This window comes from Hyla sarda, chromosome 6 (genome assembly GCF_029499605.1).
Source record: "Hyla sarda isolate aHylSar1 chromosome 6, aHylSar1.hap1, whole genome shotgun sequence".
In the NCBI taxonomy this organism is placed as follows: domain Eukaryota; kingdom Metazoa; phylum Chordata; class Amphibia; order Anura; family Hylidae; genus Hyla; species Hyla sarda.
Window position 1 is genome coordinate 17,463,439 of NC_079194.1, and position 16,025 is coordinate 17,479,463.

Consider the following 16,025-nt stretch of genomic DNA (forward strand, 5'->3'; position numbering starts at 1 on the left):
ATCCGAAAATAGGACTCTGCCAGGCGCTTCTCCTCAAAGGAATGACAGTCCAGACCACGCAAAATGGATACAGGAACAGTCACTTTTACTGTTGCAACAACAAGTTTCGAGTCCAAGCGGGACTCTTCGTCAGGCATAGTGATCTCAGACATAGACAGTGTTTATATAACCCTGGGGTAATCATTACCGGGTAATCATTAAAAGGTCAGCACATTGCATAACAGTTCAAAAACAGCAGGGTTGAGCAAAATTAAAATAATCCAATAAAACCTATACTTATAATACATAACATAGTAACACTTATATACAAATGAATAAAATACAGTGCAGTAACAAAGTACCTGATCCGTCCGGCATGTAAACAGGACTGTGATTTATGAATGATATCCCGAACGAGGCCGGTTGTATATGTCATGCGGTTTTGTTTGTAAAGCACTGTGCGATACTGACAGCGAGGCTGTGATCATGCCCGTATGTCAGATGCGCACAGACCGAAGGAATGAACTTTCTTCTGAGCTGAACATGGGGAGGGCCGATATAATCAGCGCGCCCAATGTCAGTGCTGTTGGCAGAATTGACATTGCCGTGCACGGCGTGTCATAGAGAGGCTGGGCGGGAAACAGTGCGCATTGACTGTTACCGTATCCATTTTGTGTGGTCTGGACTGTCATTCCTTTGAGGAGAAGCGCCTGGCAGAGTCCTATTTTCGGATGTCTATCCATTTGATGCACAAGGTCATAGTGTAGGCCTATATGAATATATCCAAACATGAGGAAAATAGCAGTATTTTAAGCTTGCTCCATAAATTGTATTTATTCTAAAGCACAAAATAAAAATTAAATGAGATAATTGAAAAAGAACACTGATCAAAATTAGAGAACACTTTTAGATACCTGCAAGTTATTGGTGTTAATCTAGCAACTGGTGCTAATTTCCTTAATGATCTGACAAACACTATTTAACTGGCTTTCCAACTTTCCAGTTTTCACTAACTGCAAAAATGGTATGCCATTCCAAAGTGACTGAAACCCTCTGGCAGGAGGTTGTCCAGATGAAGGCCAAAGAGGTGACCCTATCAGCCATAGCAAGAGAAGTTGGTCGTTCCAAGTCTGTGATTTCTAGAATATTGCATCTTTATAACATCACAAACTCATTCAAGTCCCCCAAGAAGGCTGGCCACCCTCGAAAGACAAATGCAAGAGAGGACAGGATAACGCGGAGAATCTCCATGGGTAATCGTTTCAACAATGCAGCTGAAATTGCTTTCCAGTCCAACACTGAACAGGGTAAGTATCTGTTTTGTCATACAGTGTGTAGACATTTAAGAGCATTTGGACTTAAAGCCCACTCTGCCGTGACCAAACCTCTCATTAGCTGAAAGAATCAAAAGGCTAGAGGAGCATGTTTTGTGGACAGAGGAGGAGTGGTCCAGAGTTCATTTTAGTGATGAAAGCAAGTTTAATTTATTTGTGTCTGATGGAAAACATGTTCTTAGACAAACGGGAAAGACTGAACCCAAAGTGTGTTAAGAAGTCAGTGAAAGGTGGAGGAGGAAGTGTCATGGTTTGGGGAATTGTTTTCTGCAGCAGGAGTTGGACCTCTCATACAGCTACATGGCAGAGTGAATGCAAGTGTGTATCAGAGCCTATGTTACGCCGAGCGCTCCGGGTCCCCGCTCCTCCCCGGAGCGCTCGCTACACTTCCCTCACTGCAGCGCCCCGGTCGGTTCCACGGACCCGGGGCGCTGCGTTACTACCTCCGGCCGGGATGCGATTCGCGATGCGGGTAGCGCCCGCTCGCGATGCGCACCCCGGCTCCCGTACCTTACTCGCTCCCCGTCAGTTCTGTCCCGGCGCGCGCGGCCCCGCTCCCTAGGGCGCGCGCGCGCCGGGTCTTTGCGATTTAAAGGGCCACTGCACCGCTGATTGGTGCAGTGGTTCCAATTAGTGTTTACACCTGTGCACTTCCCTATATCACCTCACTTCCCCTTCACTCCCTCGCCGGATCTTGTTGCCCTAGTGCCAGTGAAAGCGTTCCTTGTGTGTTCCTTGCCTGTGATTCCAGACCTTCTGCCGTTGCCCCTGACTACGATCCTTGCTGCCTGCCCCGACCTTCTGCTACGTCCGACCTTGCTTCTGTCTACTCCCTTGTACCGCGCCTATCTTCAGCAGCCAGAGAGGTTGAGCCATTGCTAGGGGATACGACCTGGTCACTACCGCCGCAGCAAGACCATCCCGCTTTGCGGCGGGCTCTGGTGAAAACCAGTAGTGACTTAGAACCGATCCTCTAGCACGGTCCACGCCAATCCCTCTCTGGCACAGAGGATCCACTACCTGCCAGCCGGCATCGTGACAGTAGATCCGGCCATGGATCCCGCTGAAGTTCCTCTGCCAGTTGTCGCTGACCTCACCACGGTGGTCGCCCAGCAGTCACAACAGATTGCGCAACAAGGCCAACAGCTGTCTCAACTGACTGTTATGCTACAACAGTTACTACCACAGCTCCAGCAATCATCTCCTCCGCCAGCTCCTGTACCTCCTCCGCAGCGAGTGGCCGCTTCTGGAATACGACTATCCTTGCCGGATAAATTTGATGGGGACTCTAAGTTTTGCCGTGGCTTTCTTTCCCAATGTTCATTACACTTGGAGATGATGTCGGACCAGTTCCCCACTGAAAGGTCTAAGGTGGCTTTCGTAGTCAGCCTGCTGTCTGGAAAAGCCCTGGCTTGGGCCACACCGCTCTGGGACCGCAATGACCCCGTCACTGCCTCTGTACACTCCTTCTTCTCGGAAATTCGAAGTGTCTTTGAGGAACCTGCCCGAGCCTCTTCTGCTGAGACTGCCCTGTTGAACCTGGTCCAGGGTAATTCTTCCGTTGGCGAGTATGCCGTACAGTTCCGTACCCTTGCTTCAGAATTATCCTGGAATAATGAGGCACTCTGCGCGACCTTTAAAAAAGGCCTATCCAGCAACATTAAAGATGTTCTGGCCGCACGAGAAATCCCTGCTAACCTACATGAACTCATCCATCTTGCCACTCGCATTGACATGCGTTTTTCCGAACGGCGTCAGGAGCTCCGCCAGGATATGGACTCTGTTCGCACGAGGCGTTTCTTCTCCCCGGCTCCTCTCTCCTCTGGTCCCCTGCAATCTGTTCCTGTGCCTCCCGCCGTGGAGGCTATGCAGGTCGACCGGTCTCGCCTGACACCCCAAGAGAGGACACGACGCCGCATGGAGAATCTCTGCCTGTACTGTGCTAGTACCGAACACTTCCTGAAGGATTGTCCTATCCGTCCTCCCCGCCTGGAAAGACGTCCGCTGACTCCGCACAAAGGTGAGACAGTCCTTGATGTCTACTCTGCTTCTCCACGTCTTACTGTGCCTGTGCGGATGTCTGCCTCTGCCTTCTCCTTCTCTGCTGTGGCCTTCCTGGACTCTGGATCTGCAGGAAATTTCATCTTAGCCTCTCTCGTCAACAGGTTCAACATCCCGGTGACCAGTCTCGCCAGACCCCTCTACATCAATTGTGTAAACAATGAAAGATTGGACTGTACTATACGTTTCCGCACGGAGCCCCTTCTAATGTGCATCGGATCTCATCACGAGAGGATTGAACTGTTGGTCCTCCCCAATTGCACTTCTGAAATCCTTCTTGGACTTCCCTGGCTTCAACTCCATTCCCCAATCCTGGATTGGTCCACTGGGGAGATCAAGAGTTGGGGGCCCTCTTGTTCCAAGGACTGCTTAAAACCGGTTCCCAGTAAACCTTGCCGTGTCCCTGTGCTTCCTCATGTAACCGGTCTCCCTAAGGCCTATATGGACTTTGCGGACGTTTTTTGCAAAAAACAAGCTGAGACTCTACCTCCTCACAGGCCTTATGATTGTCCCATTGACCTCCTCCCGGGCACTACTCCACCCCGGGGCAGAATCTATCCTCTGTCCGTCCCAGAGACTCTTGCCATGTCTGAATACGTCCAAGAAAATTTAAAAAAGGGCTTTATCCGTAAATCCTCCTCTCCTGCCGGAGCCGGATTTTTCTTTGTGTCCAAAAAAGATGGCTCTCTACGTCCTTGCATTGACTACCGCGGTCTTAATAAAATCACGGTTAAGAACCGCTACCCCCTACCCCTCATCTCTGAACTCTTTGATCGTCTCCAAGGTGCCCATATTTTTACCAAACTGGACTTAAGAGGTGCTTATAATCTCATCCGCATCAGAGAGGGGGATGAATGGAAAACGGCATTTAACACCAGAGATGGACACTTTGAGTATCTGGTCATGCCCTTTGGTCTATGCAACGCCCCTGCCGTCTTCCAAGACTTTGTTAATGAAATTTTTCGTGATCTACTATACTCCTGTGTTGTTGTATATCTGGACGATATCCTGATTTTTTCTGCCAATCTTGAAGAACACCGCCAGCATGTCCGTATGGTTCTTCAGAGACTTCGTGATAATCAACTCTATGCCAAAATAGAGAAATGTCTGTTTGAATGCCAATCTCTTCCTTTTCTAGGATACTTGGTCTCTGGCCAGGGACTACAAATGGACCCAGATAAACTCTCTGCCGTCTTAGATTGGCCACGCCCCTCCGGACTCCGTGCCATCCAACGTTTTTTGGGGTTCGCCAATTATTACAGGCAATTTATTCCACATTTTTCTACCATTGTGGCTCCTATTGTGGCTTTAACAAAAAAAAATGCCGATCCCAAGTCTTGGCCTCCTCAAGCGGAAGACGCCTTTAAACGACTCAAGTCTGCCTTTTCTTCGGCTCCCGTGCTCTCCAGACCTGACCCATCTAAACCCTTCCTATTGGAGGTTGATGCCTCCTCAGTGGGAGCTGGAGCTGTCCTTCTACAAAAAAACTCTTCCGGGCATGCTGTTACTTGTGGTTTTTTTTCCAGGACCTTCTCTCCGGCGGAGAGGAACTACTCCATCGGGGATCGAGAGCTTCTAGCCATTAAATTAGCACTTGAGGAATGGAGGCATCTGCTGGAGGGATCAAGATTTCCAGTTATTATTTACACCGATCACAAGAACCTCTCCTACCTCCAGTCTGCCCAACGGCTGAATCCTCGTCAGGCCAGGTGGTCTCTGTTCTTTGCCCGATTTAATTTTGAAATTCACTTTCGGCCTGCTGATAAAAACATTAGGGCCGATGCTCTCTCTCGTTCCTCAGATGCCTCTGAAATTGAACTCTCTCCTCAACACATCATTCCTCCTGACTGCCTGATTTCCACTTCTCCAGCCTCCATCAGGCAAACTCCTCCAGGAAAGACCTTTGTTTCTCCACGCCAACGCCTTGGGATCCTCAAATGGGGTCACTCCTCCCATCTCGCAGGTCATGCGGGCATCAAGAAATCTGTGCAACTCATCTCTCGCTTCTATTGGTGGCCGACTCTAGAGACTGATGTGGTGGACTTTGTGCGAGCCTGCACTATCTGTGCCCGGGATAAGACTCCTCGCCAGAAGCCCGCTGGTTTTCTTCATCCTCTACCTGTCCCCGAACAACCTTGGTCTCTGATTGGTATGGATTTTATTACTGACTTACCCCCATCCCATGGCAACACTGTTATTTGGGTGGTCGTTGATCGATTCTCCAAAATGGCACATTTCATCCCTCTTCCTGGTCTTCCTTCAGCGCCTCAGTTGGCTAAACAATTTTTTGTACACATTTTTCGTCTTCACGGGTTGCCTACACAGATCGTCTCGGATAGAGGCGTCCAATTTGTGTCTAAATTCTGGAGGGCTCTCTGTAAACAACTCAAGATTAAATTAAATTTTTCTTCTGCATACCATCCTCAATCCAATGGACAAGTAGAGAGAATTAACCAGATCTTGGGTGACTATTTACGACATTTTGTTTCCTCCCGCCAGGATGACTGGGCAGATCTTCTACCTTGGGCCGAATTCTCGTATAATTTCAGAATCTCTGAATCTTCCTCCAAATCTCCGTTTTTCGTGGTGTACGGCCGTCACCCTCTTCCCCCCCTCCCTACCCCCTTGCCCTCTGGTCTGCCCGCTGTGGATGAAATTTCTCGTGATCTTTCCACCATATGGAAAGAGACCCAAAATTCTCTCTTACAGGCTTCTTCTCGCATGAAGAGATTCGCAGATAAGAAAAGAAGAGCTCCTCCCATTTTTTCCCCTGGAGACAAGGTATGGCTCTCCGCTAAATATGTCCGTTTCCGTGTCCCGAGCTATAAGTTGGGACCACGCTATCTTGGTCCTTTTAAAGTTTTGTGTCAAATTAATCCTGTCTCTTACAAACTTCTTCTTCCTCCTTCTCTTCGTATCCCTAATGCCTTTCACGTCTCTCTTCTTAAACCTCTCATCCTCAACCGTTTTTCTCCTAAATCTGTTCCTCCCACTCCTGTTTCCGGCTCCTCGGACATCTTCTCTGTCAAAGAGATTTTGGCCTCTAAAAAGGTCAGGGGAAGAACTTTTTTTTTAGTGGATTGGGAGGGTTGTGGTCCAGAAGAGAGGTCCTGGGAACCTGAGGACAATATCCTGGACAAAAGTCTGATCCTCAGGTTCTCAGGCCCCAAGAAGAGGGGGAGACCCAAGGGGGGGGGTACTGTTACGCCGAGCGCTCCGGGTCCCCGCTCCTCCCCGGAGCGCTCGCTACACTTCCCTCACTGCAGCGCCCCGGTCGGTTCCACGGACCCGGGGCGCTGCGTTACTACCTCCGGCCGGGATGCGATTCGCGATGCGGGTAGCGCCCGCTCGCGATGCGCACCCCGGCTCCCGTACCTTACTCGCTCCCCGTCAGTTCTGTCCCGGCGCGCGCGGCCCCGCTCCCTAGGGCGCGCGCGCGCCGGGTCTTTGCGATTTAAAGGGCCACTGCACCGCTGATTGGTGCAGTGGTTCCAATTAGTGTTTACACCTGTGCACTTCCCTATATCACCTCACTTCCCCTTCACTCCCTCGCCGGATCTTGTTGCCCTAGTGCCAGTGAAAGCGTTCCTTGTGTGTTCCTTGCCTGTGATTCCAGACCTTCTGCCGTTGCCCCTGACTACGATCCTTGCTGCCTGCCCCGACCTTCTGCTACGTCCGACCTTGCTTCTGTCTACTCCCTTGTACCGCGCCTATCTTCAGCAGCCAGAGAGGTTGAGCCATTGCTAGGGGATACGACCTGGTCACTACCGCCGCAGCAAGACCATCCCGCTTTGCGGCGGGCTCTGGTGAAAACCAGTAGTGACTTAGAACCGATCCTCTAGCACGGTCCACGCCAATCCCTCTCTGGCACAGAGGATCCACTACCTGCCAGCCGGCATCGTGACAGCCTACTGCAACAACACATGGTTCCTTCCTTGCATTCATCACTCAATCAGCAGCAATTTTCATGCAGGACAATGTCCCCTGTCACACAGCAAAACGGGTAAAGCAGCTCCTTAAAACTGATAAGATTGAAACAATGAAATGACCAGCCCAGAGTCCTGATCTAAACCCAATCGAAAACCTCTGGAAAATCCTTGGTGACAAAGTTATGGCCAAGAAACCCACAACAGTCACAGAACTGTGGAATAAACTGGGAGAAAAGTAGACCAAAATCCCACCAGAGCTGTGTGAGAGACTAATGATGTCCTGTGGCCGCAGATGTGCTGGTCATTCAAAGCAAAGGCCTGTACACTTCCTACTGATTGGTGACTGTTGTAACCGTCGGAAAATTTCAGAATCTTTCTCTGTGCTACAGTCAGTGCTAATTATGATCATCTTGGTTTTTGAAAAAGAAAGGTTTTATGTTGATATACTTGTAAAACACTGTTCTAATGGCATTGTGCCCTTACAACAAATTCTTCAAATGATGATCAATGTAGATTACATTATTTCTGAAAAAATTAAGTGTTCATAAATGATTCTCTAATTTTGATCTCCAGTGTAGATTCAAGGTTTGGTAAGCTTTTCCAGAGTCAAAAGAAGCTGAAAGCAAATTCAAGATGTGAGAAATAGAGTATATGGGATCCAAATCCCGTTGTATGCACCAATTAGACCAAAAATTTCCAGGCTGATTGGTAAGCAATCCTGGTACCTAGAGCCCAGGCATCTGGAAAGGATGTCTCTAGTTGATTGAGAAAATCTTGAGTCAAAAGTGGTTGACCCGAGATAAACCCCCAAGGGTGTTGATTAACATCCTGAGAATTTGAGGGAACCAAGACTGTGTTTGATAATAGAGAGTGATCAACACAATTGTTGCTTTTTGAATGGAGACTTGTAAGAGAGCGAATTGAGGAAATGCATACAGAGTCTTTGATGGCCACATTAGAAGTAAAGCATCCACTCCTGAGGCTTCCAGATCGGGATGCCAACTGAAGAAAAGTGGAAGTTGATGGTTGAGGCAAGATGCAAATAGATTCAAAGGGAGAGGACCCCAGGGAAGATTGATTTGAAAAATCGAAGGATCCAATCTCCATTTGCTGGAATCTGCTAAGTAACAAGAATTCCAATCCACTACTGCATTGGAAAAACCCGGAAGATATTCTGTTTTCAGAATTATGTCTCTGTCTAGGCAAAAGTGCCAGAATTCTTTGGTGTTGTTGGCTAGGATTTACGATTTCGTGCCACCTAGACGGTTGATGTATTGAACCGTGGCAAAAATCCGGATTGTCCATGCGAAGAAGAATGCAACAATGTGATCTGTCTTTTGCAAAGCTTTTCAAAGCAAAAAAGCTTGCCAAAAGTTCCAAGCAATTGATATGAAGCTGTGATTCTGAAGGGGACCATTTTCCATTGAGGATTATGTCGGATTATAAAACGCGATCCGGATTTGAGTTGAACATCGTTTTGCCGTTCCATTCTTGGACATGCTGTAGCCACCAAAGAAGTTCTTCTTTGGCATCTGAAGAAAGTTGAATATCATCCGAATATCCTAATTCTTCTCTCAAGTGTTGAATTTTAAACTGTTGAAGAGCTCTGTAATGTAATGGAGCCAGAAATATTGCTTGAATTTAAGCTGAGAGAAGGCCTACCATATCAGCGATTGCTTATAAAGAAATGTGATCTTTATTGAGGAGAGAATTGGCCTCATTTGCTAAGAGTATCGGGTTTTTTCTAGTGGGAAAATAGTTTCAGACTTGCAGGATTCCTCTCTATTTACTATTGGGAAAAGTCATGAACATTTTCTGACCAGCTTTTTCTAGGTCGATATTTCCAGCCATTTACCCACAGGATTTTATGTGAATTCAATAGTAAATCGGTCGGATTGTGAAACCACGCCCCTTTTGAGGCTGATCACACCCCTTTGTGACAGATCACACCCCTTTTTGGCTTTTCACAGTGTAATGTCGGGTTGTTGGATTTTCCAGGCGCACACTGTCGCACACTGGTGCAGACTGGCGCAGACATGTCTCAGACACTCTTAGCCAAAATAACCAGACAAAAACTGGTCGGTTTCAGCTTAGTAAATTAGGCTCAATGTGTTTCTTTCTGGATTACCTTCAATTTCTTGGAAGGGAGACTTAGTAAAGCCATTTGAGTATTGACTAGGAATCCTAAAAATTCCACTTCTTGGGTAGGAATCAGAATTGATTTGTCTTGGTTGATAAAAAAAATCCAAAAATTGGTCAATAGAGAGAGAGTACATTTCATGTGGAGATTGGCTATTCTGATTGACTGGGCCATTATAAGTATGTAATCTAAGTAAATAATAGGTCGAACGCCGTGAGAAAAAAGAGTAGATACCACTGGTTTCAGTAATTTTGTGAAGCATCAATGGGCAAGGAACCAACCAATCAGTTTTGTAACACAATACAGCACTGATTTCAAAGCTATTACAAATATTATCTTTATATAAGCTTTATTTTAACTCACAATTTTAACTCACAATTATTTTAAATATGACACTCAGTTTTTTAATCAACAGTGGGGAACCGCCACTGGGAGGAAACCGCCATTTACCCGGGGGTCAGCTGGGCGTGGGCCTCGTGCTCTGGCGGCGTTTTATCAATGATGTCATTTTTTATATGGGACGGCAGTGAAGACACTCTAGTGAGTTTTTAACGGATATCAATAAAAATTTATGTTTTTTAAAATTTACTGCTATATACAGCCAGGTGTCTGTTCGATTTTTAGATCTCACTATTAATATTCAGGATAACTGTATACACACATCCACTTATAGTGAACCCACCGATAGCAACAGTCTGATCCGGATGGACAGTTGCCACCTGCCCATCTGGTTAAGCAATATTCCCAGGAGCCAATTTCTCAGACTGCGACGTAACTGTAGTGATATAAAACAGTATGATCAAGAAGCCAGTGAAATGAAGAAAAAATTCCTAAATAAGGTGTATGAGGAGGAACCACTAAACAACATCAGAGCACAAATACAAGAAACTAGGAGAGAACCACTAATATTTAAAGAAATGAACAGCACGAATGATGACCAGGACGTCAAAATTAAGATTCCCATTATTTCACAATATAGCATACACAGTTTCCTGTTTCTCACAATAGTAAAACGGCATTGGAATCATCTTAAGGATAAGATAGTGGGAGATCTTATCCCTAGTACCCCTATGTTTGTATATAAAAAAGCGCAAAATTTAGGGAATAAAATAGCCCCCACCATCAAGGTCCATACAGAAAAGGGGAACCTCACAAACGCGCTCCTTCAACTAAAAAAAATATTCTATTCATGCAGAAAGTGCAAGGCATTTAGAGCCACAAACAACTATACCCCTACCCTAACAGTGAAAAACCCTAAGGTCAACAATGAATATAAAATAAAACATCATATACATTGCAAAACCAGGGGAGTGATTTACATCATCATTTGCCCCTGTGCCAAAATATACGTAGGACGAACCAAACGACAATTAGGGACACGTATAAAGAACATCTATACAATATTCAGAGGGGATACGAGGGACACCCCCTATCCTTTCATTATAAAGAGAAACATAAACAGTCTTCTACAGGTTCCACTTTTTAGGGTTAGAAAAAATTATACCCCATTGGAGGGGGGGGGATTATATTGCACAGTTATCAAGAGCAGAAACAAAGTGGATTTATAATCGAAATTCAATGAATCCGCATGGTCTCAATTCAGAGTTTGAGCTGTTTGGTTTTCCGCAATAACAACACTGGCACTGGTTGATTTACAATTCTGTCCGGAATATCACAGGTTAAAACCTAAATGTGCACTGACAAGCATAAGAGAGGATCCAATTACCACAGCACCACTCCAGACAAACCGCCCTAAGTTTCCGAAACTAGTCGAGGGTATTGTGGACCATAGAAGCCGCCGTAGTGACGTCACTACTCCTCACTTTGCTTTCAAACTGCACAGCAGCTTGGTTGAGACGCCACCGGCCGGGGAGATCTCCCGCTGCACCCCAGGAGGAAACTCCATGGACACCGAGACGGAACAACAGCGCAAGGAAATCACCAGGATCGGAGGACCGCACATACCGCCAGTGACTGATAATCAGTATTACTACTATTCACTATCAATGTAACTTCTGAACATAAGTTCCGGTCCTTGGCTTGAAGCACGTAACCTTTTTAATCACAAGCACAGGATCGCTGACTAATCTCCGAGCGCATGGCAAAGCTACCTATGGTTTTTTTTATTTTAATTTTGTCTCTTAGAAACATGCACACCATGCAATAACCCGTCTATTGGAACGGGCATCTCCCATAGCAACCAGCTACATGGACGCTGCTAGCACACTCAGCTGATGCAGAGTTGTGTCAGGGACGAGAGTATCATTTTAGCATCACATATTTAAGCACACATAGCAGGAACCAAAGACTGTTTAATAATTATCCATTTTTTTATGTGTTAGATCCAGTATTATTCCACTCACCTGCTTCACATTTAAGTGTTAGCATTGAATCATTCCTTTCCCCTACAGGAACAGGTATGAATCTCCTTTTTCTGTGAATAACCACACATTTTCTCCAGCAGCCCATACCAATCAATATTTATTTTGTATCTATTACAAATATTATACACAAATATATGCCAATAGTTTTTAAATTTCAAGTAGGCTTTTATCGATTTACATCATTATTGCTTATCTAAATATTTGTGAATGTTTTTCTCTATATGTAAGCCATATTTGTTTTTTAATCTAATTGTAATGGAATGTGCTTTTTTGGTGTGGTGGAAGGTTCCACCTGCTCACACACAAATTTTATTCACCTGTTTGGGTGGACTCAACCGCCATAAAAGCAATGCAAGGAACACTGGTTGTGTATCAGTACGACTAAGATCGCTAAGACAATCAAAACGCATCGCTGCTGCTTGTCCATGTGAGTCTGCTGTTATTAATAATGATTGCACCTGCATTGGAGCTTCCGCACTAGACATTGTTTCTTCCTTACATGATTGCTTGCGGTGAGGCCGCACCGGTTCACAACACGAAAGGCATACGGGGGTGAGCTGGACTTTTTCTGATTTCATTATTAACTACTCTGCAACAAGGAAATGTTCTGGATTTTCTACATAAATATCCTATGCCCCTTTGTTAACTACCAACTCACCCAACATGGCATAAGGGGCCCTATCAATTAATCACCAAACCCCTAGGCCGTAGTCTGGGGTAAGACACCCCTATTGGAATGCTCCTAAAATATTGCTTTTATTGTATACTATTAAAATTAGTAACCCAGGAAAATACATCTTAAAATAGATGCCAGATGGGTAGTATAATTGTAGTGTACAGCAGGGTGCAACCCCTCACATTGCAAGGTCTAGAGTACTGCAGATACCCAACAACCCATCTGGAGATCAGTAAAATAAACACACTAGATTGCCAGCCTCTACATGTTTCGCCATTACAACGGCGTTCTCAAGAGGACGTTGCCACTGTTTGCCTCTTGAGAACGCTGTTGTAACGGCGAAACATGTAGAGGCTGGCAATCTAGTGTGTTTATTTTACTGATCTCCAGATGGGTTGTCGGGTATCTGCAGTACCCTAGACCTTGCAATGTGAAGGGTTGCACCCTGCTGTACACTACAATTATACTACCCATCTGGCATCTATTTTAAAATCCATTTTTTCTGGGTTACTAATTTTAATAGTATACAATAAAAGCTATATTTTAGGGGTATTCCAATAGGGGTGTTTTACCCCAGGCTACTACTTAGGGGTTTGGTGATTAACTATACCCCTTTGGGCTCAACGACATTCTGAACCACAGGTGTAATAATAGGTACTTACCCATATATATATATTTGAAAAAGTGTGGAAGCCTGTTTTTATTTTTGAAAAGTTTATTCATTTATTGATATATTTTTAGAAGAAATAACTTTCATATACAGTCTAAGCAGCAGAAAGTAAATTTAATGTAATTTTTATAGATATTTATGTATATATTTTTTTATATCTATATGTTTTATAATACATATATTTATACTACATTACCATTTGTGTGTAGGTGGAAGTGGTATGGAGATTTATCTTCCCCATGGACCCTCTGGTATATTATTCTCTTCCTTTATATAGTTACATAATGTTGGTCACCTTTATGAAAATCTGTCACTCCCTTAATTGTCCATGTTATTATTTGGCTTGTCTTTTATGTCTCATTGATCTTTGAATGAATATTTCCACTCCTATAGAGGGCTCTGGGATTTTTAAATCTAAAACTTAGATCTTATTTACTGCTGCTAGATGTAGACCTGTATTCTTTGGGTCAAACCTCTGTTGTATCAAGGCATTCCTAGAGAAGGGGAGCGAGCCAAGTCTACAACCCCTCCACTGTGAATCAAGTCTGTATCTACATTCTCATTCCATTTACTGTGACTATATGACTGAATCTCCCATTTAATGCCAGCCCCACCTTTTTTCTTCCTTTGTTGTATACAGTTACATAGATCTTTATTACTTTCTAACATAAAGAGATTGTTTGACATTTGCTTTAGGTCTGAATATTATAATTAAGCATTTAGGGAAGAAGATGAATCCCAAGAGTCCACCACTTGATGATAAGATGGCAAAAACCTGCACGGCCATCATGTACTTGCCTTTAGTGCTGATGTACACTGGTATAAATGAGATCCATACACTACAGAACACCAACATGCTGAATGCGATGTGATGAGCTTCATTAAATCTATCGGGCAACTTTTTTGCAAAGTAAGCGACAAGAAAACATAAAAGTGCAAGGAAACTGTTATAACCGAGAGCTAAATAAAATATCGCATGAGAACCTACATTACAATGTAATATAAGGATCCCAGGTTTAGACACTGAATCTCTATCAGGATATGGGGGATAAAATTGTATCCAGCACATACAGATACTAAATTCACCTACACAGCAAAACACTTGAGTCATTTTTCTAAAGAATATTTGGAATCTTATATTGGGTTTAGTAACATTAAAAGCAAATACAACTGTAATGGTTTTTGCCAGGATAGAAGAAAGTGCAACAGCAAAAACTAAATTAAAAATAATATTCTGTAACAAACAAGGCAGCTTGTCCGGATTACCTATAAACAGTAGAGAACATAGAAAGCACAACATAAGTGAGATGATGATGGTGTAACTGAGATTCCTGTTATTGGCCTTCACTATAGGAGTCTCTCTATGTTTAATAAATATAACTAGAATGATGATTGAGAAAACAAATAAGATTACAATAAGTGATGTTAACAATAATCCAAGAATATTGTAAAAGGATAAGAAATCAACTGGTCTTTTCACACAAGCAGTATTTTCTAGATTCGGCCATTCATCTTCAGGGCACTGTTCACATTTATCTGCATCTAAAGAGGAAGAATGAAAGAATGGTATTTATAAATGACCACTAGTCAGTAAAGCATAAAGAAAATTCATAAATAGAGATTCGAGATGAATGCTAAAAATTTTATTGTTTAGCAAATAATACATTCCAAAGGATATTTAATCCTAAATAGTTTGTTTTTTCAAACTACATGTCCACATTTCCTGAAAAAAATATGTATGGCATATTTTGCTGAGTTTAGGTTGGTTTTGTACTGTGTTATGCAGCGTACAGCAGGAAAGGGCCCAATAAATACATTAGACAGATCCATAGACCACCATATCCTCAACAGAGGCAAAAAAGTAGTTCATTTCGGGCTCCATTTTGGAGTATTGGGATCTGGTGGATAAATTAGCACAGACATCAGTGATATTCTATTAAGCTGGATGTAGTAAAAGGGCATATATGTCCTTTTACTATGGGACCCTATGTATGACAGATGCCACTAAGTACTATGTTTCCCCGAAAATAAGACATACCCATAAAATAAATCATACCAGGAGTTCTATGTATTTTCTCAATATAAGCCTTACCCCTGAAAATAAGCCATAGTGGTAAGCGTGGCTTATTGAAGGTAATGAAGACAGCCAGCCCATCTAATCTGTTCCATCTTGACAGGTACCGTAGGGATGTCTCAATACCATGCAGCAGCGGCTTCCGTGCGGCAGAGGGTCCCATGGCCCAGCTGATCAGCGTGGGGATCTACCTTCTGTGCGGCGGCGGTTCCCAAGTCCCTGTGGTTGCCTAGCACTGGGAGGAAGTTAAATACACTTCCTCCTAACACTCTATGGTGCATCTGCATGGGAAGGAGAGTACCATACAGCAGGCCAGGTGGGTATGGTTCATGAAATAGGGGAGAAATTCTGTTAATTTCTCTCCGTTTCATGTTCAAACAGTGAACATAACATAAGGGGGGGGGGGGGCATAGGAGAAGAGAATGAGCATATAACAGTGTTTCCCAACCAGTGTGCCTCCAGCTGTTGAAAAAAAAGACATCCCCTGAAAATAAGCCATAGTGGGCCTCATTTACTAAGCTGAAACCAACCAGTTTTTGTCTGGTTATTTTGGCGCAGTGTGTCTACATTTTCTGTGGAAACCTTAGTAGATATGTTGATATTTTATCAAAACTGTCGGTGACATGCCCCTTTTATTGGATCACACCCACTTTCTCTTGTGGCCACGCCCCCTTTTATGGGGTTTTTCTTGTAAAATGGATTTATTTATTTATTTTTTTTGGTTGCAAATTGTGTCGCATGGAACATGCAACACAATTTGGGCTCAAAACCCGACAAA

The 16,025-nt window shown here is 44.1% G+C and overlaps 1 protein-coding gene across 1 annotated transcript; it reads right to left on the minus strand.

The window, feature by feature from the left end:
- Positions 1 to 8,743: 8,743 nt before the first annotated feature.
- LOC130277406 (vomeronasal type-2 receptor 26-like) lies at positions 8,744 to 15,428 on the minus strand. Its single transcript, XM_056528076.1, has 3 exons — positions 15,266 to 15,428; positions 13,833 to 14,715; positions 8,744 to 8,909 (listed from the first exon to the last, which is right to left on the minus strand). The coding sequence occupies exons 1-3, from the start codon at positions 15,408 to 15,410 to the stop codon at positions 8,744 to 8,746; spliced, it is 1,194 nt and encodes a 397-aa protein (XP_056384051.1). The 5' UTR covers positions 15,411 to 15,428.
- Between the last annotated feature and the right edge of the window lie 597 nt (positions 15,429 to 16,025).